The 23,711-nt window shown below is 38.4% G+C and overlaps 2 protein-coding genes across 2 annotated transcripts; both read right to left on the reverse strand.

Annotated features, from left to right (window-relative positions):
- Positions 1 to 913: 913 nt before the first annotated feature.
- Positions 914 to 13,756, reverse strand: LOC117385368 (unconventional myosin-VIIa-like). Its single transcript, XM_033982664.2, has 48 exons — positions 13,706 to 13,756; positions 13,507 to 13,608; positions 13,275 to 13,427; positions 13,070 to 13,138; positions 12,881 to 12,996; positions 12,678 to 12,805; positions 12,449 to 12,591; positions 11,928 to 12,041; positions 11,701 to 11,854; positions 11,373 to 11,449; positions 11,176 to 11,295; positions 10,553 to 10,695; positions 10,015 to 10,225; positions 9,800 to 9,935; positions 9,553 to 9,728; positions 9,297 to 9,437; positions 8,686 to 8,844; positions 8,504 to 8,596; positions 8,322 to 8,416; positions 8,156 to 8,240; positions 7,962 to 8,063; positions 7,640 to 7,873; positions 7,351 to 7,572; positions 7,117 to 7,272; positions 6,817 to 6,891; positions 6,619 to 6,737; positions 6,422 to 6,548; positions 5,850 to 5,969; positions 5,591 to 5,764; positions 5,284 to 5,511; positions 5,043 to 5,210; positions 4,749 to 4,866; positions 4,542 to 4,668; positions 4,290 to 4,456; positions 3,797 to 3,975; positions 3,610 to 3,719; positions 3,317 to 3,468; positions 3,057 to 3,210; positions 2,829 to 2,984; positions 2,630 to 2,735; positions 2,436 to 2,552; positions 2,259 to 2,346; positions 2,080 to 2,186; positions 1,807 to 1,992; positions 1,614 to 1,730; positions 1,439 to 1,522; positions 1,234 to 1,353; positions 914 to 1,146 (listed from the first exon to the last, which is right to left on the reverse strand). Exons 1-48 carry the CDS (start codon positions 13,721 to 13,723, stop codon positions 1,039 to 1,041), a joined length of 6,354 nt encoding a protein of 2,117 aa, XP_033838555.1. The 5' UTR covers positions 13,724 to 13,756; the 3' UTR covers positions 914 to 1,038.
- Positions 13,757 to 14,692: 936 nt separating this feature from the next.
- Positions 14,693 to 21,870, reverse strand: dis3l2 (DIS3 like 3'-5' exoribonuclease 2). Its single transcript, XM_055228390.1, has 21 exons — positions 21,835 to 21,870; positions 20,755 to 21,481; positions 20,553 to 20,677; positions 20,428 to 20,481; positions 20,242 to 20,343; positions 20,034 to 20,169; positions 19,890 to 19,954; positions 19,426 to 19,655; positions 19,180 to 19,353; positions 19,023 to 19,102; positions 18,842 to 18,954; positions 18,646 to 18,753; positions 18,341 to 18,574; positions 18,189 to 18,268; positions 17,548 to 17,731; positions 17,386 to 17,472; positions 17,157 to 17,304; positions 16,954 to 17,084; positions 16,536 to 16,640; positions 16,344 to 16,448; positions 14,693 to 16,222 (listed from the first exon to the last, which is right to left on the reverse strand). The coding sequence occupies exons 1-21, from the start codon at positions 21,868 to 21,870 to the stop codon at positions 16,121 to 16,123; spliced, it is 3,126 nt and encodes a 1,041-aa protein (XP_055084365.1). The 3' UTR covers positions 14,693 to 16,120.
- Positions 21,871 to 23,711: the final 1,841 nt, after the last annotated feature.

Raw genomic sequence — 23,711 nt, forward strand, 5'->3', positions numbered from 1 at the left:
AGCAGCAGTCAACTAACAGAAAAATGGACGAGTCAGTCTAGTCCTTCAACAAAATAAATACTAGGTTTACATAGCCTATTCATTATACATAAGTTTTGTGTGTAATAACTAGGCTATTAGCCTATATGTAATCCACTGTCAATGTTTTTGCAATTGCAATAAAAAGGACAGCGACTCAAAAGAGGTTATTCAGTAGACACCAGGATAGTAAATAAAAACCCTTGAGAAGTTGAAATATGCAAGCAATATGTAGTTCACATAATCACATAATTAATGAGACATATTTATTACTATGCATTTGTTAGGTTAATTGCTATAGGATACATCCCTTAAAGCTTTGCAAGTGGGAGGGGTGGGGGGAAGGTGCAGGTGGGGGATAGTGATGTGGTCTGGACATAAGGTCTTTGTTCCAAATTTGGTGCAGTGCATCAGTATGCCTTCCTGTATGCAGTGTACACAACACATGCTGTCTTATAAATATAACTTGTAAAATATGTTGAAATATTTGATTATTCTTTCTTGTCTAGTGACTCCAAGAATGCATTGATGTTTCTTACTTAAACTGCCAATATGTCCACCATAAAGACAGACTTATCTTAAACCAGCAGCAGTCTGTTTTTTGCAGTCTTATTGCATAGTGAAGATACCACAAACATATTGCACCTCATATGCACCTGGTGATGCCATCCTTTTTTGTCACATGGTTTCCATAGTAACAGAGAGAGGGTCTTGACAGACAACAGACAGTTGTGTAAACTGTAAGTAGGCATACTAAATATGTGATGTGCAGTTTGAGATGTTGAAGTTCCACTTCAGCATCATAAAAAAAGTATTCAGTTCAATTTAACTAGGTTTGGTTCTTTAGCATCTGTATCTGTATTAAGTGCAGTTTGAATAAATAAAAGACAATATCTTAAGTCTAAATTGATTTATTACTAGCATTATTAATACATGTTAAACTGAATTTTAAGTTACTTCTGTACAAACAACAAATCACAAGAAACACAACTGATATACCTTGTTACAATGATTCGCTGTTTACAAATAGTTTCTTTTTATGTAGTTTGTCGATTTATGTGGTTGAATGTTTCTTTGCTCACTGTACATATTAACATAGGACTGTACCAAATCTGCCATTGTTTCACTCTGAAAAATAAAGAAAATAAAGATAAATCTTTTCTGTCAATACTTTTGGGTTAAACAATACACAAAACAGGTTAAATAAAACCTTACCTTTGGGGATTCACAGACAAAAGTGACTGCAGTCACGAGAGTTCGTATTGTCATCTGAAAATGTGCACCTTTACTGTTAAACCCTGTGATCCGGTTAAATGGATGCATAACCAGTAACTCCTATAAAGTATGACAGCATTAGAAAGAATGAAGTGTCATAATACACAGTCTATGGAGGTTGAAAAGTCAGAGTCACTATACTTACTTTTGTTGTTGGGTCCATCAGACCCACACCCTGCTTGCTGATAGCAATCCTGAGATTGGTTGGGTAGCTAGATTCACATGTTTGCTGCAAAGCCAAACAGATGTGGTTTAAAAAACATTGGTAAAAGACATAGGCTTTTTCAGTCATTTGCCCTCATGACCAAAGAGTCACAGACCTTGACATCAAAAAAAGATGAACCAAATGTAGGCCAGGTTGATATTGTTTGCAAGAAGGCAATCTTGGCCTCCTCAACTGTGCTGCCGCTCTGCTTGTTGTAGGAGGAGATGACATGCTGCAAAAATAGTCAAATGTATTCATAATCTGCACATAATGTACATTGAACTTTTTGTTGAAGTACCTAATCCTACCTTCTTCCATTCCTCTGGGGACATCATTTTGATCTGGTCAGCGGGCACCAGGTCCTTCAGCATTTTGGGAATCATGACAAACTGTGATCGGTCTGAGTCGACCTGCACCCTGAAGAGCAGCCCAGCAAGATTGATCATGTCCTCTTTGGTGCATTTATGGTACCCCTGTAGGTATTTAGGCAGCTCCTGATGCGGAAAGACAATACAACACAAATTAAGGAAAAACAACTACACATGTGAAAAAGTGTGATTTCAGGCAGTGCTGGAGGATACCTGTGGAAAGTGAAAGGTGAGATCTGCAACCAAGTCCTTTCCTGGGGTCACATTGAACCAGAGCTTTCTCTTTAAGATGACCAGGTAGGGCAGATTAGTCTGGTTTCCTAACATTAGTAAATTGCATTAGTTTTCAAGGAAATGAAAGTGTGACATATCAAACCTAACCAGTATCTTACCCTCTCTTGTCTTTTTCACTTTCTTAGGAGGGTCTGAAGCTTCTCTTAAGCTGTCAAATAAATACTTCTGGTCTTCTAAGCTTTGTAACTATCAATAAAACAAAATCAAACATAATTATAAAAGAAACTGCTAAAATATTTAATTAATTAATTCCTCTGAGAACAAAATTATCAAACCGGCTTGTTTAGCGTTTTCAAGTAAAGACCATATCCATCTGCTGAAAGTAGTCTGAGGTGATGAGCAATACTTCGGCAAAAAGCCTTGATTGTGGTTGTTGATGAGACTTCAAATATCTGTAATATTGTTGACAGAAATGTATTAAGCAGTCAATTATTAAAGTGGACAGGTAAATGAGACTGTTTAGACTTACATCCTCAGTTTCATTTGGAAAATAGACTTTATGGAAGATCTGGATGCTGTCTTGCTGAATGGCATCTACCTCAACACAATGAGGTGGAAGTTTCCTAGGTGGCTTACTGAAGGAAAGAACAGTAAAATTATAGTGTTATTAGTGATACAATTAAACCAAACCTCTTAACCACTTAGCAAGTAAACCGATGTTCATTTACCTGATCATGCCTTGCAGCCGGTGCTGACACACGGGAGATAGGGGGTCTGTGGGCCGAGACTCCAGAAACCGTTTGGTGTAAACCATTAAACTAGAGCTGGGTGCAAAAAGGCCTGTACAGAGCCACATCAGCTGCCACCCACGGGACATACTCAGCCTGGAAATAGACACAGGTTTAAGGTCTATGTGTCACAAAAGGATTGGTTAAATAAACTCATAGAAGGCACACCTGTTATTGTTGGAGGTCATCTGCTTCATGATCTGACAGTAGATCTCGTCCTGCAGAGCCTCGTGCTGAGTGGCTGGACCGAAGATTTGGTCTGTCAGTTCTATGGGGCTACGCTTTTGCTTAATGGGGTAGTCGCCCATATATTTGAGAATAGGTAAAAGACACTGTCAAGGCAGCACTAACATGATTTTATTATCTACAGGCAGTAAGCGGATGCAATGAAAATGTCAAACCAACATAAATTAGCATGATAAGGATATCAGTGAAGGCGTTGCAGGCTAAGTAGCTGAGATCCGAGTTACGAACCAGGCTCCTGAGGAGAGGCTGTTTGAGCGGCTCTCTGGAGCTGACCCACAGTTTCTCTTTGATTCCTCTCTGCAACCCCTGTCGCCCCACATCTTTACCTGGCAGCCTGTAGGTGAAAAAGAACTTTTGATTTATTTTTTGTGTTATAATTATAAATAAAACAACATTGCTAGAATCACAGCCCTGCATTTTAATATACCGGTAATCATAAGATAAATTATTAAGAATTAATCTTGCACTGTGTTACCTGAAATGTTCAAGTGCAAATTCTTTCAAAGACACAGGGGCCACAGTTGGTTGAGGAATGTTAGATGTTGCAGTTGTTCCAGGTTGATTTTGGCCTGGATTGAACAGGTTCTGAAAAAACTGCTTTAGTCCTTTTTGAATGAAATGCATCCTAAGTGGTATTAATGTTACAAAAAAAACATACATACCATTGCTTCAGGGCCAGGCATAGTGAGAGTGGGCAGAAACTGAAGTATGCTTTTATAAACTGCTCCAGTATTGCTGGTTCTTTGGTTGGTGGCTATAAACATGTTGTCCTGTGGAGGGTGTTCATTCTTCCTGATCTGCAACAAATCTCCTCGTCTACAGATGAGATGAGTGGGGTCTTCTGTTTGAGAATAGGTAACAGACACAATAATAAAACACAATAAATCTATTAGCAGTACTCTTATGTCCATACTGAACACTGAATAATTTGTAATTTTGAATTCTTGCACCGATTTGTATCGTATTGTTTTTACATTGTATGTGTTAATTGTTGTTTCAATTGTTGTGTTAATTGTTGCTTTAGGACTACAGATGGAAAGTAGCATTATGCTAAATCTGGTGCAGCCATCTTTTTAATGTAACTGCACATTGTCCTTTAAATAAATAAATAAATAAAAAATACTGTGACATTGGGACAGGGATTGATGATAGTACCTGGTTTACTGTTGTCAATGAGAACAATTGCAAAGTCAGAGCGTTCTCTGAGTCCCTCCAGATTTCTCTGTATGAGTGCAGTCATTTCTTCGGCCTCTGCAGCTTTCAACACATACTCTCCATGAAAAGTGGCCAGTGTGACCAACTCAGCATTGAGGTATTCTTCCCTGCATACATCCAAAACATAGGGTGTGATTGTGATTATTAAAATAAATCTATTAAATAAAGAATAAAATTGGGTATGACTCATACTTCTTCATCGACGCACTTTTCACTTCAATATAAGGCAGCTCCAGGAGGCGGTTGTCTGTTCCGTCAAGAAAGAAGATGCTACTCCAGCTGACAGCAACAATAAACCGACTTTTGGGCAGAGCAGGTCCTACAGAGGTGATCAGAGCGGCCTTTTGTCACATTTGACACACCGTAAATGCTCATCTTGATTTGTGTAAGTAAACTGACCTGATCTCATTGTAACTTCATAAAACCTGGAGAAGAACACAGGCCATTTTTGTCTGGCAATGTCAACTAGTTCTCCTTTTATAGTATCAGGGCTTTGCCTCCCATAGTAATTTAGAGCCTGGAAAACACATTTAGCATTACTTCTTTTTTTCCCAGAAGACGTTCTAACACTTTAACACTATAGCACTGCATATTACCGGTACATATTTTGCAATATGCATATGTATAGGTTCACCAAAGTCAGTATAAATAAACATCTATTTAAATACTGTATTGTTTACTCTTTCACTGTACCTGAGAATGTCCAGTGTTGATGAGTTGTATCCATTTATTCATAGATTTATTTTCAATTAGAATTGTGGTTATACAGTCACCAACCACCTTCCTGGCATTGTCTGCATTATACTCTGACCCAAACTGAATGTAGTAGTGTTGAACTGCCAAATGCACATGGTCATCCTCCTGGGAATCACATCAGGGTTATTACAATAATAATTACAATGTCTAAATAATGCATTGTTGTGAGGTCCCTTACCTTGTCACTGGCATACTTTCCAGACTTCACTCCCTTGATGACCTGTTGATAGATGAGCGTGGTGCTCACTGGGTCAAGGGAGCAGTCATGCCATGGCGTGAATAGCTCTTTCTGAAAGAACAGTTTCCAGGGAGTGTTCCTCTCCTCTCTGCCCTGCCTCCTCATCTCCTGCTCACACTGCGACACTGCATCCAAAACATGCCTCCCACCACTGCCCAAGGACCATGTCTGACAATACAAATGATATAGAGAGATGAATCCAATTTAAACTGTGACACTGCTGCATAGAGAGAAAGAGATGGCTCACCTTCTCCTCAAAGTTCATGTACAGAGAGAATCCATAGGTGTCAGTCAGGTCGATCTGGTTGGCCACAGTCTGACAGACTTCAGCTGAAGTGGACGCAGAGTCCAGACTCACTTTCACAGTCTGGTCGTTCATCAGCAGCACTGAGGTGTCAATGGGTTTTTTGCTCCTGGCAGCCTGATGAAAAATAAAAAGCTCTCATTAATCTTATTTTTGAGATGAAAAACTGAATTAAGTTATCTGTTAGCAAATTATTTGCTACCTCCAGTTCAATCCAACAGGCCAGCTCTTTTCTTTCTCCGTTAGTCTTGATACGCTTCAGACGCTGAGAGCAGTACTCTCTGTATCCGTCTGGACCTCTGCGGATGAAGGTCTCCAGGTACTAAGAAACATGAGACATGAATAATAAGTAACTTCATGCTCCTAGTTAGGACAGAATTACGTTCCCATAATCACTGAAACAAGCATGAAGGTCCAATACAGCAAAGTTATTCTGGATGATAGCCTGAAGGTTTTGATTATTTGCAGAAAAGTTGAAACTAACAGTATTTAGTTTAGTAAAAAAGTACTTAGTATAGTAAAAGTATTTTAATTTTTTTTGTGTTATTTTTCTTTGATATTGAAGATGACCATATTTTCAGAAGTCATCTTTATCTGTTTTCCATAATATTTGTTTTACTGCACTGTATCAGTGAGCCTCATGGGTGTGAGTCACAGCACTCATGGTCATCAAGTTGTATTTCCAGTTGAGATTACTTTACAATCTATAACAGTAAGTGAATAAGGCATCTTGCACAGGGCTAAATATGAAGTTTCAGTTTAAAGGTTTCAGACCTGCATGAAGAGCTCTGTAGGAGGGAAGATCCCAAGACAGATGGACAAAAGGAGCCAGCCTTGTTGACGACTGTGGCTCTTGTTATTATTGACCAGCTGTTTACAGATCTGACAATAAATCTCATCTCTGTAAGACAAATGATCACAAACAGTTATTTTTTTTACACTTTGTGTATACTCCCAGTACATGGTGTTACCTGATTCCTGGTCTGGATAATGCATATCCAATAATAATGTGCACTTTTTCCAAAGAAGTCATTGGTCGATCTAAAGTAGGGCCCTCTCCTATCAGAAGATCTTCATTTACGTCTTCTGGCTGTTGTACAAATGCATTTGGTAAAATATTTCCCAGAGAAAAAAAAAACACACTAAATGAATTTACTAGTTTACTTTACCTCTTCTGGGATCATGGATGCTTTTCTCCCTGTTCCACCTCCTCCAAACTTCTTCTTGTTTTTTCTCAATAATAGCTATAAACAAAGTATTGTCACACAAACTAATGCAAGACAAAGAAATCATAAATAAAATATATTTTTTATATTATAAATTTATATAAATATTTATAAAAAAAATAATAATTTCACAAAATCAACATATACAGATTGAACTTTGATGGTTAAGTACTCACTGAAATATGTCCAGTACAAAAATTTTGCATTTTTTAGGTATAGAGTGACAAGATATTTTATCTTTACCGCGTCTATCCCCACCAGGTTGCTCAGCCTTCTGCCCTGTCGGCTTGGAACTGGACTTGAAATTGTGCTGGATGCCAGTGATACCGAGTCATGTGATCTGGACTCAGGATGGTCCCCCATGAACCGTAGAATGATCCACCAAACTGTGAGACAGGCCTGAAATGTAAATATTATGGTTGATTTTCTTTTCCAGTGTCATTTTTGCCTTAGTCCTTATGGTTTGTGTTTTGATACCAGAGCATCCCCTTCATCGTCATGGGCCAGCAGTGGTTGTTTTAGTCTGTGTGTGATGTGGGACGGAGAGGCATTGCCCTGGAAGTGAACATCGCAGAACTTGTTGAAAGAAAAGGGCTCACTACCGTCTTCAAAATAATCAGCTTCTTCTTCTTCTGCCATGGATGAGATCCTACTGCGGTCTGAAACTTCCCCAGTAATCACTATCTTGGGTATGTCCTGCTATTTCCAAACAAATAAATAAATATACAGGATGATAATGTAACTTAACTTTGGTGAAATCACTAACCGGAGGCGCAGAATCCACATCTGATTCTCCGTCGGTCGTTAGTTCACCCAACACTGCATCCTCCATTAATTTGAGTCCCTTTTCTACCTCACTTGACATATTCTTACTGATCTCGTCTCGCTGGTCCATTATTTCAGCCTGCGTTGGTGCAAAGTACCCCATGTCCCTCATCTCGTCCTTTTGCCTATCCCTTTTTATTTGGTTCCACTTCTTTCTCGCCATGTATCCCCGAGCCTGCACACATAATGAAGTGCATAATAAAGAAAGGTTAAATGTTTGCATTTGTTTGTAATTAATTGATAGATCAAATGTATAGTCATGCCTGAGACTGTATTGTGATGGCTGCTGCTCGCTGTTGTATGTATTGTCTTTGCAGCTGTCGTCTTTTTATTGTGGCTATGAGCCGCTCAAAACCAAACCGGATCTAATTAAGAGAAAAAATAATACTGATCTTTACAAAGTTTACAAAAAATAAGAGTCATATCAAAATAATGAAATAATGAAATGACAGTTAACCTTTTTTCGTGCTTTATCCTTCAAGTGAGCTCTCCAGTGTTTCTGTAAAACTAAAACTGCAGCTCTTTTCTTCAGAAATAACTTCCTACAAAACAAAGACCTTTTTCAGTCTCAACATATTAACCAAATGGTCATGTGTAGGGTGATTTAGTTTTGGACAGTGCACCTGTCTTTGATTCCCAGCATCACTCTCTGGATGACTAGAGCAACCCTGCTTAGTTCTTCTTCCCTCAGCCGTTCCAAGGTCATGTCATGGACGTCCTGTGAAAATACAGTTTTAATCATACAGTTGTATGTAAAACATACATTCTGTAAAAATTCTCAAATGTTTGCATATGCATTTATTACCTTTAGAAAGACCTTGGTTCTTCCCATTTTCCATTCATCCTCCCCTTTGATTACAGCTTTGCAGATTGCTTCACAACAGGCCGCAGCAGTTTGCTGGACACATTAATTATGATGAACAGACGTTTATTGCATAAATAATTTAAAGTCATTAACACTGACAACAAAGATGTCATCGTACTAACAGTGTTTGGATTGCACATGGTTGTCTTCAGAAGCACTCTGTATCGTTTCAGGAATTCCACAAAGGAGTGTCTGATGGGATATCCCAGTTTCCTGATGTGGACTGTGTCCATCATTCCAGAGTATCGTAGCTGCCGTACGCATAGCTCTCTGTCAAAAAACTGAATATGAAGAGAAAAAAAAAAGAGTTTAATTTATAACCGATAAACTTAATTCATTATGTCAAAGGTAGTTAAGGAAGACAAAGACCAAATGAAAATCAGTGTCTTCAATTGTTCAATTATTTTTTGTTTATTTCCAATTCCTTTTGTTTTAAACATTTCACTACATAGTTAATAAGTCCTTTAAAATATGTACTTTTTTCAGCAAATGTGATGTCAGCAAACAGTAGCTGATTAAGTGGGGATATGCAGATATGATCAATTAATACGTAACAAAAGTGTACTTTACACTTTTCCAGTGGCGCCTATAAACCAGGAAACTTGTCTGCAGTTTGTTTTATGGACAGATGAATGAAGCCAAGAAGGAAATTAGCTGTGCTCCATTTGTATATCTAAAGGTACTACAGACTGATTCTTAATCAAAGTACCATTAATCATTGGCCATAGTTTACCTCAGACTGCTTATCATTATTTGGTTTGAAGCAGCGAATGAAGTATGGCTGACAGGCAGACAGAGCCTTCATGAGAGAGTCCAGAGACTGCCGAAACTGACCACTCAGAGTCTGCACCTGTTTACGGTTCTCAGTCACGCCCTATACGGAAATAAAAAAAAAAAAAAAAGATAATATTACCAAATCATATACATGGACACTGACATACTTTTGTGTTTATAGTAAAAATGCATAGTACTGTAATGTTGAGACTTACTCGGAGTGGGGTTGGAGGTTTCATCATGATCCTCTGGTTATTGGTCACTTTGACTCCATTGAGTCCATTCACAGAAAGTTCACTCTCAAAAATCTGACGGAGCAACTTATTTTTGGAAGATTCTACCATTTTGATCACATCAAAGCTGATCGCGTCTCTGTTCTTCTCCAAAAATCCTACAGAAAAAAAATAACAACTGTTTCAAATCAGACTATTAAAACCACACACAAGCCAAGAGACTGTTTACCTTGAGAGTTGTAGTAGACCACACCAGCAAAGTGAAAAACCCCAAAATCTGTTTCATGCTCAGTCATAGTGGGGATGTAGAGTTTGCTTCGTTTATGCTGGCTGTTCAACTTCATTAGCAGGGTGCCATCTGTGCCCTGCATGCCACCAAAACAAGTATGAATATAGTAAGACAGAAATATATCATGGATCTTTTATCAGTCAACAAGCCACAACCTTTGGAAAACGGGTTTCCTCATCAATCAAAGCCAGCAGGTTACATGGTTTTACAGCGAGTAGATCTAAAATGTTTTGGTTGTCGTTGAAGCTGATGTTGTTCCATACAATATCTTCCTTTAGATACTCCTTCTGCTCCAGTTTAAAAATATGGCCCACAAAGAACTGTTGTAGCTTCTCATTGGCAAAATTAATGCAAAGCTGTTCAAAACTGCAAAATAAAACACACAAATAATTTATTTCTAGGTACTTTTTTGTTGCAATTAATGTGAAAATTAATGGGTGAATATTTATAAAGATTTTAGTGCCTCACATCACAGGGACCTCCCTTCCTTATTGGGATATAAATGAGGTCCCTGTGATGTAAATCCTTTACTAGAAGATCAACACCATGGTTTAAAGTTCAGATGTGGGTTAAAATAGGTTAAGATTAGGCAAGTACCGACTATGGTTAAGGTTGGGATCAGTCTCCAGGAAATGAATGCAAGTCAATTTAAGTCCCCCTATTAGCATACAAACATAACATTGATGCACTTACCTGTTTTTGCTGAAGTTCTCAAAGCCAAAGATGTCCAGCAGTCCCACCGAAAGGAAGGAGGATTTGCGGTTTGTCTGTAGCTTCTCGTAAATTACAGTGTTTATCTTACTCACTATCCATGTAAAGAGTTTATTGTAGATAGCCTTGAATTAGAAAAAAAAAAATAAAATATATATATATATATATATGTGTATTTAGTTAGAGCTGGTGTCCAAGCTCTCTGTCCCAAACCAATTTTTACGTATTTTATCAACTAAAATATTTCGTCATGTTTTTCGTTGTTGTCATATTTTGTCAAACCAGACCAAACTCAGCATCCAAGCATCACGTCTCTACATGTCCCCTGAAGCAATGAATACAATTAATCCTTGTGAAAATAAATATATATTTTGTTGTTGACTAAAACTATTACAGGTTTGGTTAACTAACATTAAGAACACCATTTTGACAAAGCAATTTTAATCAGAACACTAAAACTAAATTAAAATGTCTTGAGAAAATGAACCCTGTCCCTAACAAAATAACATAGAAGTCAAGCTTGTAAACCTCCACATGTGAATATTTAGTCATTCCTTGATTGTAAACTAATAAGGAAACTGGCAGAGGTTTCAGTTCAGAGTTACCTTTACGACAGCGTCCCTACAGTCAGATGCCTGTTCAGAGCTCAGGGGCTTAGTCACTCTCTCCCTTTTCATCAAGAAGGAGCGCTGGGTCAAACTGTTGGCCAGAGAGGACTTCTGCACCTGCAAAAAGATTATTATTGACATTTAACAAATCTTATAAACACATTTTTAAGAGCTTTGAGAGCATTTTCACAAACCTGTAACAGTGACGCAGCTACGTTAAAGTGCTTTGATTTGTTGACATCACAGGTGTCCAGGTTATTTTGAGTGTTTGCTAACAAGATGAGATGAAACATAAAAATGAATATAAGGTTATATTAATATGGTTACAAAGGGTGAACCTTGTCTAGATCACTACTTAAATTTTTTGTTACTATGGAATACTCCTGGATGAGATATGAATTTAATATCAGGTAAAGTGAAAATTGTCAAGTATCTTTATGTATCTGTTTTAGTGGACTGCACAGCTTTACCTTGCAATAAACTTTACACAGTTCTATATTCCGGTATTTGAAAACCACTTACCATCAAAGTTCACGTTTCCAAGGTGTAAAATGGCCGCTAGTAGCTTCACAACGTCTTGACACTGGCTCTCAGAGAAGGTCAGAATCTTCATCGCTGCACTGATGCGCTGGTAGTCTTTGGCATCGTCTCTGCTGTCACAATGAATACAGCCGCCCTACACACATACACCGCAATTATATATTATCCCATACAGTATCTGGCATAAATTATGGCAAGGAAATGTTTACCTTAACAAGAAATGTGTATTGTTTGGCATGTCCAAGGCTTAACACTTTTTTCTCCTCCTCTGAGAGTCCAGCCAACAAGCAGTAAAAAATGTGGTAGTTGCGTTCTTCCAAAGCCTTTATGAAAAGAGAGATGAGCCAAACATTATATATGCCTTACATAAGTGTCACTGTATACAAATGACTTTTTAATGTATCAGGTTTTCCCTTCGTTTACAACAGAGGTGTGTGTGTTTTTTTTTTACTCAGAGACAAGATAGTGCATTCATACAGGTCAACAGTTAAGTCATATATAACCTATAGAAAGATAAGAAGCTACAGTCTGGGGATAAGGGTTACTCTAGTTAGGTAAATGTATTAAAACAATAATTAAATATTGTCTATAAATGTATTTATCATAACCTTTATCAGCCACTATTGGTTCTGGAAGAAAACTGGTATATAGCATATCTTTACTTTTCCAAAGTTTGATGAGGCTTATTGCAGTAATTTAAGAATGATGAGTGTTGTGGGACATTGCTGACCTGATGGCAAACACGAGATTTCTCCAGAAGATACTGCTCGATGCGTGCGCCTTCGATCGCTCCGCTTGTATTGAAGAAGATCTCCAGATACTTCCCAAAGCGGCTAGAGTTGTCATTGCGAACTGTTTTTGCATTTCCAAAAGCTATATGGGCAAAAAACAAAGTTGTCCAGTGTTCAGATTGTATTCAGGTATTAAGTGCAATGTGTTTTATTTTCAATATAACATGCCTTCAAGAATTGGGTTTGATTCCAGTATTTGTTGCTCTATCTCCTGTTCAGAGAGCTGCCCACTTATAGCAGCCAAATAATGGAGAATCAGCTTGGTGCTTTCAGTTTTTCCTGCTCCAGATTCTCCACTGAAAACAATAGTTTTATAATGAGCAAAAATTACAATTAAATTGACTGTGTGTTTATACCTGATTTAAACAGACCTGATTACACAGCACTGGTTCCTCGAATGGCGTTTCATGTTGAAGTAGCAGGCCTCAGCAATGGCGAAGATGTGCGGAGGGAGTTCTCCAAGCTTTCGCCCATGATACAACTTTATCTAGAATGAAGAATTAATATTTTAGTAGATCAACTCAATGCAATTTAAATCTGGGCAGATTTTAAATGTTTACTTGTTCAGATGAATATAATGGGAAACTCTGGTAAGGATTTACTGCCACCAACACGGACCCAATGTACGTCTAAACAAAACAGAAAGTTGGTTTGTAAAAGAAATATTTTTACATGAGCTATTGATGTTTTATCTTCTGCCTTATGTGAAATATTTTAAACATAGTATAGTATATACATTTTTATAACTATATAGTACAGTCTTACATAGATGATGCCTTGCTTGTGTCTTAGCTGGAGATTTCGCAGAAGTCCGGCCTCCGTCAAGTCTCCGAGTTTGATCATGTTGTCCACTCCTTCCACTGATGTTGGGTGCATGATCCTGACACTGGCCTCCAGTTCCGGAGAAAGCCATTGCTCCTAAAATAAGAAGTATATTATTAAAAAAAAAACACACAAGCTCACCATATGTGTTTACTGAAGATAAATGGATATCTACCTGTCCATCATCATCCACCAAAAAGCGTTGACCTGATGGGGTTACTTTGACCCGTGCTCCAATGGGGACCCCAATTTCTCTGTCCAACCATACCCACTCTCCCTAAACAGACAGTTAATGAACATGTACATCAAAACATGGGGGCTTAATATATACAGTACATAGACATGATTATATAAACAAAATACAAAATTTGCACCTTTCTCAACGTTGCCATTTTACCCTTTCTGCTCCCTAAACAAACAAAAACATAATAATAGCAAGATAGACTTTCACCAAAAGCAACAGTAAATGTTTATGAAAAGATCTCTAATAAATAAAACATACATCTTAAAATGAATAAACAGTACTTGCCTGCCTGCCTGTCAGTGATCCGTCATTCTCCGCAGCTCGCAGTAGAGTCAGCAAAGATTGTTCCAACACCTTCTTGGAGTATTGACGCACGATTTTATGGCACTTTGACTTTGAACGGACTGTGGGTGAAGGAAGAGGAAGAACCTGATCCCCTACTGAGGGTGGTGCCAGTAGGAAAACCAGGCAAGGAGTTGATTTCTCTGAAAAATAAAGTGTCATATGAAAGAAAAATTATCTCGTAAAATATTTCTTCAAGGAAATTGGAAGACATTTTGTCATTTTGTGCCACTGTGGGGAAAATGTAGTCCCAACGCACATGTATATGAAACAACCTTGATAAGGATTCTCTAGGGCCTAACAGTGGTGTTGTAATAAATTTATGTGCAACCTTTGGACCATGACTGTTAATGACCAGAGTAGATACAGCATCGCATCTCACGGACAGAATGCTGCAATAAAGATGTTAAATAAGATTATGCTTTTGTTTCTGAATCAATATCACAGCAGATTTTTAAGTCAAGCTGCTTTCTGTACAATTTTTAAATCAACTGCTGGTGATTCACTGGCATCAACATGACAAGCGGTGATAAAGTAAAGAAATCTGTGCCATTTCTTTATGCTACTGCGTTTTAACTAAGACACATTCAATCTGAGGTGTGGCTCAGCTGGCAGCAAGTGGGTTATGACGATGGAGCATCCTCTATAATATAATTCTGTTATCTGTTTACATAGTTTTAATTATGGCACTCCTTAGTGATATTGATAGGATGACTGTTTATGTTACATAAGAAATGAAGTCCTGTGGATATGTTAGGAAACAGATCACAAAAAAGTGAGTTAATTTCGATTTATTTTAAACTGAAGACTCAAACAGCACTGTACATTTCTCTGATGGCAGAAGTGATACATAGAAAAAAACATACAGATGTTGTCTTTCAGTTTGCTAAATAGGTTGAACACAAGTCAATTTAATTATTCTTTAAAAAGGTACACTATGTACCTTTTTTGGTGGAGTCTGCCACTTGCAGCATAGAGATGCTATTGCTTTGCTTGAAATATTCCACAATATAGCATTATACTTATCTATCTTGAAGTTATTCAATTACAGGTGGTTTTGTTGCTCAAAATAAATGCATTGCATTGCTACTGTGAGCAGGCAGCCTCTCCTCAGATTTAACTTGCACCTTGGCCTGGTGGTGTCACCTACTTGTCTACATGGAGATAGATACCATACTGTGAAACAAGGCACAGCAATAATATACAGGTGGTGGATCCTCCACCAGAAAAGTAACATAAAGCACCTTTAAAACACACATAGGCCAAGTCATTAAAACAGCTAGTAGTGTTGAGAAGAAAAACTAAAGCTAAGAAACTCTTGTTAAGCTTCAACAATACAGATTTAAACTAAAAATACCAGAAAATGTGAGGCACGCACATGTAAAATTCATGTTTAAAAAATACCACCCACTTTGTTCAGCAGTAGTTTGCTTTCAAGTCCTTTCCAACAGTGTATGAAAATCAATAAGAGTCAGAGTTGATAAATTACTATATGTTTTCCAGACTTGAGTACACTCATCACAGACGTAGGCTTTATATTCTGTAATCCTATTTCCAAAACCAGAGCATGGCAGCTCAAAACAAACCACTTAAAAAGATTAAAAAACAGCATAAGTAGCACATATAATACACTTTGTTTCAATTAAAAGTATTGTTAATTATTGTTAATACGCTACCAGTGCAATGCAATAACAGACAATTATAATACTGCCATCACAAAAAGCCTGTAAACGTTTAAGTCTCACATTTGCTTTACAAACCTAAAAAGGTCTGTCACTCCTGAATCCAGTAAGAGTTTGAACCAAAATATGTTAAAAAGGATCACACATATTACTATGTAAAAGAACCTATATTACACCACTGATCCATTAGATCAATAAACAAAGCTATGCTATTGCTGCAACTTTACAGACAAGAGTAAAAATGTGGAAAATTTCCATACAATTTCAAATTCTTTATATGATATCATTTATGTTTTAGTCTAAACAAGACAGCACATAGTGGCTGATAATTTTTGAATGCTAAGGGGAACAAATTTAGAAAAACAGGTAAAAATGTAATTATGGAGCAACACAAGTGTTATATAGAGAAATTGAAATCCCATTTTGACTCAAGTATGTGAGTAAACTATAACATATCACCATGTCTTGTAATGAAGGTGCCAAAGAAAATGTGCAAATAAAATCTTTCCTTCAAGTGTAGTTTAGGATTCATCAGTGTTGGGCCTCAGGAGTTCTGCGCTGTACTTCAGTGCTGCACGGTCTGATACCAACTGCACATCAACCCGAGTGAAGATGGAAATTACCTAAAACGCATTTAAATAATAAATAATCAGTATTCATTGTAATCTACTGTGTTTGTGTGTGTAATATACACCCTATTGTAAACTTATTCAACAGTCAGTCATCAGAAGAACTGCAGCCCACCTGCTGGACTGGAGCTTCATTGGGGTTTTCTGGCTTCCAAACAAGAGTCAGCTCAGTTGTTTTTCCGACCTTACGTTTATGAAATGTCTCAACACCGTTGATGTGCTAATAATGGGAAAAAAATCATTTGTTTGTCATAAAGGCGCCAGAAAGAATAAAAACGTGTGAACAGTGGAATATGGGAAATCTGACCTTGGGGTAAATGCGTTTCTGAACTCCATAACGGAGAACCAGCACATCGAAGGCCTGGTCCAACACTCCCATCACCATGGCCTCGGACTCCAACGGTCCACACTCCTGAACACAGGACATACACACTGGACTAATTTGGGCTGGCAAGGGTACACACCTCTACTACAATATTAAGTATATCCAACATTTTCATCAAGGCTCACATATTAAAATACTGACAAGGCAGAGGGCCAATCAAGGGCCATAGACTGGCGATCTAATTGAAATGGGTGCATTTAAAACAGGTTAGGCTAAGCCACTAATTAGGCTTGAGAATGAGAAGCAATATGCAATAAAAAATATATAGGATGCCTGATGATCAGGTAAATTGCAAGGTAATTAAATACTACCATAGTGTATTTGTAAAGTATTTGCTCACCTTCACAAACACCCCAAAGAACAACTCGGTGCTGAGCTCATGGACTCTTTTGGCTGCAGTCTTTTTGTCATTACAGTGCATTGCCTGTTTTTGCACTTCTTTAGTGAGCAGCCCCAACTTAGGCCCACAGTCTATTCAAACAGAAACAATTTACTATAATTGCTTACCATATTGTTACATGCAGAGTAACAAGTTCATTGTACCAAGTGATGCGGCCAGAAGCCTGTGGACAATGACATCGGCGTATCTTCTGATGGGAGAGGTGAAGTGTGTGTACAGAGGAACATTCAGGGCATAATGTTTATACTGCTGCTCATCTGTCTTCTGCCCGGAGCAGAAATACTGGGCCATCTAAAGACAAAAGGTACAGCATTCAAAATGGGTTTTTAGAAAATAATAAACCTGCTTTTATGAATGTGTGGCAGCACTTGCCTGCATAGGTCTTGAACACATGTGAGTGAGGACTTCCTTTCTGGCAGCAGAGTACTGATCATTCCCAAGAGTGGTAATAAGTGTTTTCTATCAGGTGAACAATATACATGTGAAAAAGACCAATAAAGACTATCGATTTATGATGATTATCCATAAACCTACATGCAAAGCTCCCGCTGAAGAAAAGTCCAAGTTTATTCCCAGAGTGTCACACACTTCCTGCAGCTGCTGTACAAGTTTGGCTTTGGGGGGAGGGTGGCATCTGAGCAGAGCCAGCTCAGGAAAATGTCTGTAGATGTGGTGTGCTGTGGCTATGTTGGCCAGTAACATGAACTCTTCCACCAACCTAAAGAAAACCAAAAAATAAAGTTTGAGACAGTACATTAAAGTTTTTGTGTGTATGCAGAGTCCAATGCCACAACATACTCATTTTGTTTTCCCATTTGCTACTCTTCCAATATTTCTTGCTTACATCATCTAAAAAGAATATGCTACAAAACGCTGATAAATTCTTTGGTCTTTATCAGTTTGAAATCAAGTTAAAGACAGTGACACATCCTTATCTCCATTATATTCAATGTATGTTTGATTTTGTATTTGTATTTGACTGCTATTGTAGCATTCACACATGTCCTAACTCTTATCACGCAACAAGGTTTGAATTTAAACCAGGCAAACACTTTTTACAACTTTACAACTTATTCACTAAAACACTTAAATTAAACAAGAGAATAACAATACCCTATTATTCTAAACTGTAAGCTGCAAGCCTGATTCCAATGCAAGAAAACCTTTAAACTTACTTGTTACTGTCTCTGTACTGGTAAATGTAGCAGCCTTGAGGCATCATAGTCTCTTTATCCAAGGTAAAAGACAGCTTCAACTGAATAGAAAGTGGTGTAAGAATCACAGATGTAATTGTTACACTTTATAGTTATATTAAAGCATAACTGACCTGGTCCAGACGGAGAGCCCCTCCTGTGAAACGTTGTGTGCGGAGGTTCTTGGCGATCGAATGCAAGCGAAGCACAGCCTGGTGGATTTCATCAATGGGGTGTTCTGGATCAAATGGAGGCAGTTCCTCAGCAGTGAACAGCTTTTCTGGTGCCTCAATCATGCTCTGTGCGTGGTCGTAAGTTAGCTTAATACAGGAGCGGATCACCGAGCGGCCAAACCACTCGCTCAATATCTGAGAGTGGAGGGAAAATAGTTGAATAGGAAGGAAAAAACAATAAAACTGACTGTAAACATAGTCTATACCTTTCCTTCAGGAGTAAGTTTCCAAATAACGGAGAAGGTGAGTCGGTCTGTGAGAGGGTTAAGACTGCACAGCTCCTCACAAAGCAGTCTAGGCAACATGGGAATCACCTGAAAAAAAACAAAAAAAACCAAATCAAAACAAAACAACAAAAATGACATAACACTTAAATAATAATAAGAAAGCAACTTAACAAACCTTTTGAACAAGGTATACACTGGTAGCCCTCTGACTGGCCATCAAATCCAAAGCATTGCCCTCCTCCACAAAATAAGTGACATCAGCAATATGGACTCCAACCTCATAATTACCTATGTGATATTAATATAAATTTATAAAGGCTGCATTGATACTTATATTTGAACAACAAAATCATTACCATCTGGGAGAAGTTTACATGACAGAGCATCATCCAGATCTCGGGCTGTTGCAGGGTCTATGGTGAAGATGCACTCCTTCCTTCAAACATTACCAAATAATGCATGTTACTGACCTGTTCAGGTTATATGGTACTACAGTATAAATTTGGAAAATACCGAAGATCTCTCCTTCTCTGCATCTCCTCTGGTGGAATGGTCCAAGGCAGGTTCTTGGGAAGGCAGTTTAAAACCTCAGTTGTAAAATCAGAGAAATCCACTTCATATTCAATCAGAATACCCTCAGTCTCAGGCTCAATTTCTCCAGCCTGACCCAGCGATTTGGCAAGCAGTCTGTAAAGAGAACAAAATGAAAGCAATTGATTAATATAATAAGTATATCTTCAAAAAAAATTTAACACATACCCTTGTGCAAAGTTGCTGTCAGCAGGCCAGTCCACTATCCTGCAAATAAACAGTGTGTTGGCATAGTCATCTGGCCGAAAGCTGAAGTCGTGTGGACAGTCGGACAGAAGGACATTGATGCGGGGCACACGGTGATCCGTAGGAGAGAACATGGCAAAATTTTTATCAGGCAGAAATTTCAGGAAGCCCGTCACAGCCCTCGAATGCTTCTTCTCAACAATGTATACCACCTGATCAAGAAAACACTTTCAGCATACCTGGAGTTGTGTTTTTTTTTCCACTCACACATGTTGAATGTTAAACATATGTGAATGAAACAATCCAAAACTCCAGGTATATTTTTGATAAGAAAACAACATTAAAACATAGATCAGAAAATAGTTTAATATGGGCAAGACAGATATACTTTTTTCATCTTCATTTGTATATTATAATGAAAAAGCATTAGTGTTCTTCTGACTCACTTTTGCAGTTTTCTGTAGCTCGTCATCACTGAATTGTGAAGTAAAGGGTTTATCCTGGGATTTAACTATGGATACCAATGGTTAACAATATTAAAAATTCAAAATTATTTTGTCTACATACATGAAACCAGGATGGTCACTTACCATTGGCACAATTTACAGAGGAATCTTGGTCACTGCCCTCTGGCCTATTGAGCTGCTTGTTCACCGCTTTAATAGTTTGTTTGCGGGGCGTTTCTGACTCACTGGCACCATCACAGTCAGAATCAGACCGTACTACCTACAGTATCAAAAACATTCAGAGTAATTTAAAGCAACATAAAAAATATAGCAGTTTTATCACACATTTTACCTTCCACTGATCCCGAGGCAGGATTTGCACTACCACAACATCTCTATTCAGAGCTCTGTTACGAGCTACAATCCCGTCAAGAAATATATCCCGGCCATCGTCCTGCAGGTCATGGAAATATCACTATTGAGAATCTGTATCTGAGATTTGCCACATCTCAACAATTAATGCGGGAAAATAACTTACAGGACAAGAGATAAAAGCTTCATGGTATTTCTTAGGGTTTATTCTTAGCTGACCCTATAAAAAAAATGGGCATTAGGTACAAGAACACTATTGCTTTAGAAGTCAAACAAACACAAAAAATGTACCTCAATGAGTTCTCCTCTTTTCAGGCCATGGGAGACTTCCTCTACCGGCATGTACGGCTCAAACACTTGCTTTTTGGACCCTTTGCCTCCTTTGTTCTTCTTCTTCTCTGCTGGAGAACTGGTTCCTTGATTTTAGGTTTACAATGTCAGTCAATTTTAAACCATGAAAGGGGAAAAAAACTCCACAACAAATATAACTTGCCTTTATTTGGTTGGAGTTTTTGGTTTTTTGAAAGCTGGGACATCTGGGCCTCGACTTCAGGCCTGGACCTATTTCTCTGATCCTCTTTCTGCTTTGCTGGGCTCTTTTTCTTGGACTTCTTGGTTGACTCTGATTCTTGTTGACATGTACTTATTTTGTCTGGAGATTGAGCACCATCTTCGTTGGAAACTATACTTTTCTTATGCTGCTTCTGCTGTTTCTTCGATTCATTTAATGCAATCAATTCCTCGCCAGATTCAATGTCCCCATCATGACTCGTAGTTGTATCCCGTCTCTGGCCTTTCCTTAGCCTCTCAGACACACCTGGTATCAGCTCAAACTCTGGAGGCCCATTACCAATGCCAAGTTTCTCCATGTACATGGACAGGGAGCTCTCTTCAGTTTTGTTTTTCAGAGAAGAGGGAGAAAAGTCACTTGAATCAGAAAACTCATTTGGCAGTTGATCCCTTCGTCTCTGTGGTATGTTCAGTCCATCGCTCTGAATTTGCGAGGTGTTGGGGGTGTTACATTCACTTTGACCCAACGTGTTCCTTGCAAATTGCTCCAGATAAGAATTGAACTTGCTGCTGCGATGCTGGCTGAGGAGTCTGGCATAGGCATCTTTCTGAGGAGGCATGTGGGGCTTGTTCTGGGTGTCTTTGGTCTTGCGATTTTGGCTGCCCTTTTTAGATTGCATGGATGAATCCATTGTGTTCTTTAAAAGATTCTAAGACATTACAAAAATGAATTAAGAATTGACAGACCTGAATGTAAAAGAATTCATGACATATTTGCATGCACTAGATATCTGTGGCGTGTAGAGCGAATCTTCGTTTCGTTTTGGACTTAACTCGTCCCAAAATTTTACCATTATCCTAGTACAGGTCCAGCTTGATATAAACGGAGTCATGTTGAGTGTAACATTAGCTAACTGACATTTAACATAAAGTCACATGCTTGACAGACATCAATGCTATTTTCCGACACTTAAACCTTATACTTACGTATATTTTCCCTTTTCCAGTCTCTGATATAATCTTTGATTATATTTTAAAGAGTCCAAATTTATAGTTAACTTACATACCAACGAGTCGTGAACATGCAAGGCTTAGTCATTAGCATCTCCTTAGCAACAAGCGCTAAAATCTGGTTTCACATCATGTCTTGAGACAAATTCTTATAATTTAACACGACAGGTTTTTTACACAGTCACTTTGACTGAACTTACCTTGTGTCTTTACAGTTTCTGTTTCTCTAGAAGTGTCGTTGTTTTTCAGCACCAGCACACCGTGACTTCCACTTCCTCTGTCGTCATCATAGGGTCAAGGGTCAAAATGACAGCGTTTTGTTGTGTTTTGGTTAGCTGTTAGCTCGGAGCTAAGGCTAAGACAGTTTGTAAAAATGTCTAAACGCCAACCTTTGGTGAATGAGAGGGCTGAGGGTGTTGGTGAATGAGAGACTGACTGTGGCTGTGGCTGACGAGATATTTGTGCGGTTTGAATGAACGATCGCGGAGTATGAAAAGGAACTCTGTTGCTCCAAAGAAAACCAGAGGTATCAGGTGCTCCAGGAGAAGGGCAGGGCTTTGATCCCGAGGGTCCTACTCAGAGCGCGTGTCCACACTCCCTCAGGTCCTGGCTTTGTTCTAAACTATGCTGGTTTGAAGTAGGAAATCAGTTCACAAAAACTCCACTGGTTAAAGAGGGCTCAGAAGAACTGAATGTCAAACAAGAGGAAGAACTCCTGCCTCTGCCCTTCTCACAGGACATTGTGTGAAGACATAAGTGTCCTCACTGCTTCAACAAAGACTAACCAAGCACACCAGCGCAGAGCTGCATCCCAATTCAGAGACCACAGAGAGACCCCCAGAGTCCTCTTCTTCTGACACTGACAATGAAGAAGACTGGAGACTTCCATTCAGCTGTTTAGCTGTACAGATGGAGGCAAAGGAAGACTACTACAACCAAGTCCAGATCAGAGGCCCAAACAAAGCTACTGAAAACTCAGGTTGATCCCCCAAGTCTGCACCAGAGACTAGTGCCATTGTAAACAATAGAGGGATGTCCAGAACTGATAAAGACGTTGAAATGACAAAAACTGTGAAAAGAGTTTCTTGGGTAAAGAGCAACTACAAACACACATGAGTGTTCACATAACAAGCTGTTGAATCAGCAAGAAAATCTTTGCTCATAAGGGTACTCTCAAAGTCCACACAAGAATACACACAGAAGAAAGACCATACAACTGCCCTATTTGTAAGAAAACATTTTACCATAATACTAATCGACATGCACATATGAGAAGTCACATCAGAGACAAATGGTACAGCTGTGCCAGAAAACCTTTGTCCAAAAGTGCACATAAGATCACACACCGGAGGAACCCCCCCCAAAACTTACAGCTGTTATGTTTGTAAGAAAACATTTTCATAAAACAGTAATCTACCTTTACATATAAAAAAAATCATGATTGACACAAATTGTGTTGTGTTGAGGAGAGTTTATATACTGATTGGAGCTGAGAATTTTACTCAAGCCTCTGCACTATTACGTACCTAATGCAAAGTAGTGATCTGGCCCCAGATAAGCGGAAGAAGATGGATGGATGGATATTATTTCATCATATTTATTACTTATTTAAACTGAATAGATGGGAAGGAATATACACATTTTTTGTGCAAATATCTAATTTATATACTCAACCACCACTAGAGGGCAGCCATCACTCAGGTAATGCATTAAAGTTTAAGATTCATGATTTAAAGTGAAGAGGATGGCTTGGACGAAATGGACTATGGGGTATGTAGGTCTACATTATTCTGGACGGTTTTCACTCTGTAAGTGTAATTGGTCTACACTACTGCATCATGTCCAGAACAGGCCATCAAAAGTAACCTGCAGTGTGCATATTGCACTTCATAAATTTGAGTTTGTGAACAATGGTAGGCTCATTTTAGG

The sequence above is a fragment of the Periophthalmus magnuspinnatus genome, chromosome 17 (genome assembly GCF_009829125.3).
Source record: "Periophthalmus magnuspinnatus isolate fPerMag1 chromosome 17, fPerMag1.2.pri, whole genome shotgun sequence".
NCBI lineage: Eukaryota > Metazoa > Chordata > Actinopteri > Gobiiformes > Gobiidae > Periophthalmus > Periophthalmus magnuspinnatus.

Excerpts from the sequence above, each read along its gene's own strand:
- LOC117385368 (XM_033982664.2), bottom strand. Across the intron at positions 10,226-10,552 it reads GAGAACTTCAGCAAAAACAG|TTTTGAACAGCTTTGCATTA; the intron begins GTAAGTGCATCA and ends TTTATTTTGCAG. Across the intron at positions 3,720-3,796 it reads TGCCTGGCCCTGAAGCAATG|AACCTGTTCAATCCAGGCCA; the intron begins GTATGTATGTTT and ends CAGTTTTTTCAG.
- dis3l2 (XM_055228390.1), bottom strand. The coding sequence starts at position 21,870 with ATGACTAAGCCTTGCATGTTCACGACTCGTTGGTAT. Across the intron at positions 20,678-20,754 it reads AAAACTCCAACCAAATAAAG|GAACCAGTTCTCCAGCAGAG; the intron begins GCAAGTTATATT and ends CCTAAAATCAAG. Across the intron at positions 18,955-19,022 it reads ATGTAAACTTCTCCCAGATG|GTAATTATGAGGTTGGAGTC; the intron begins GTAATGATTTTG and ends AATATCACATAG.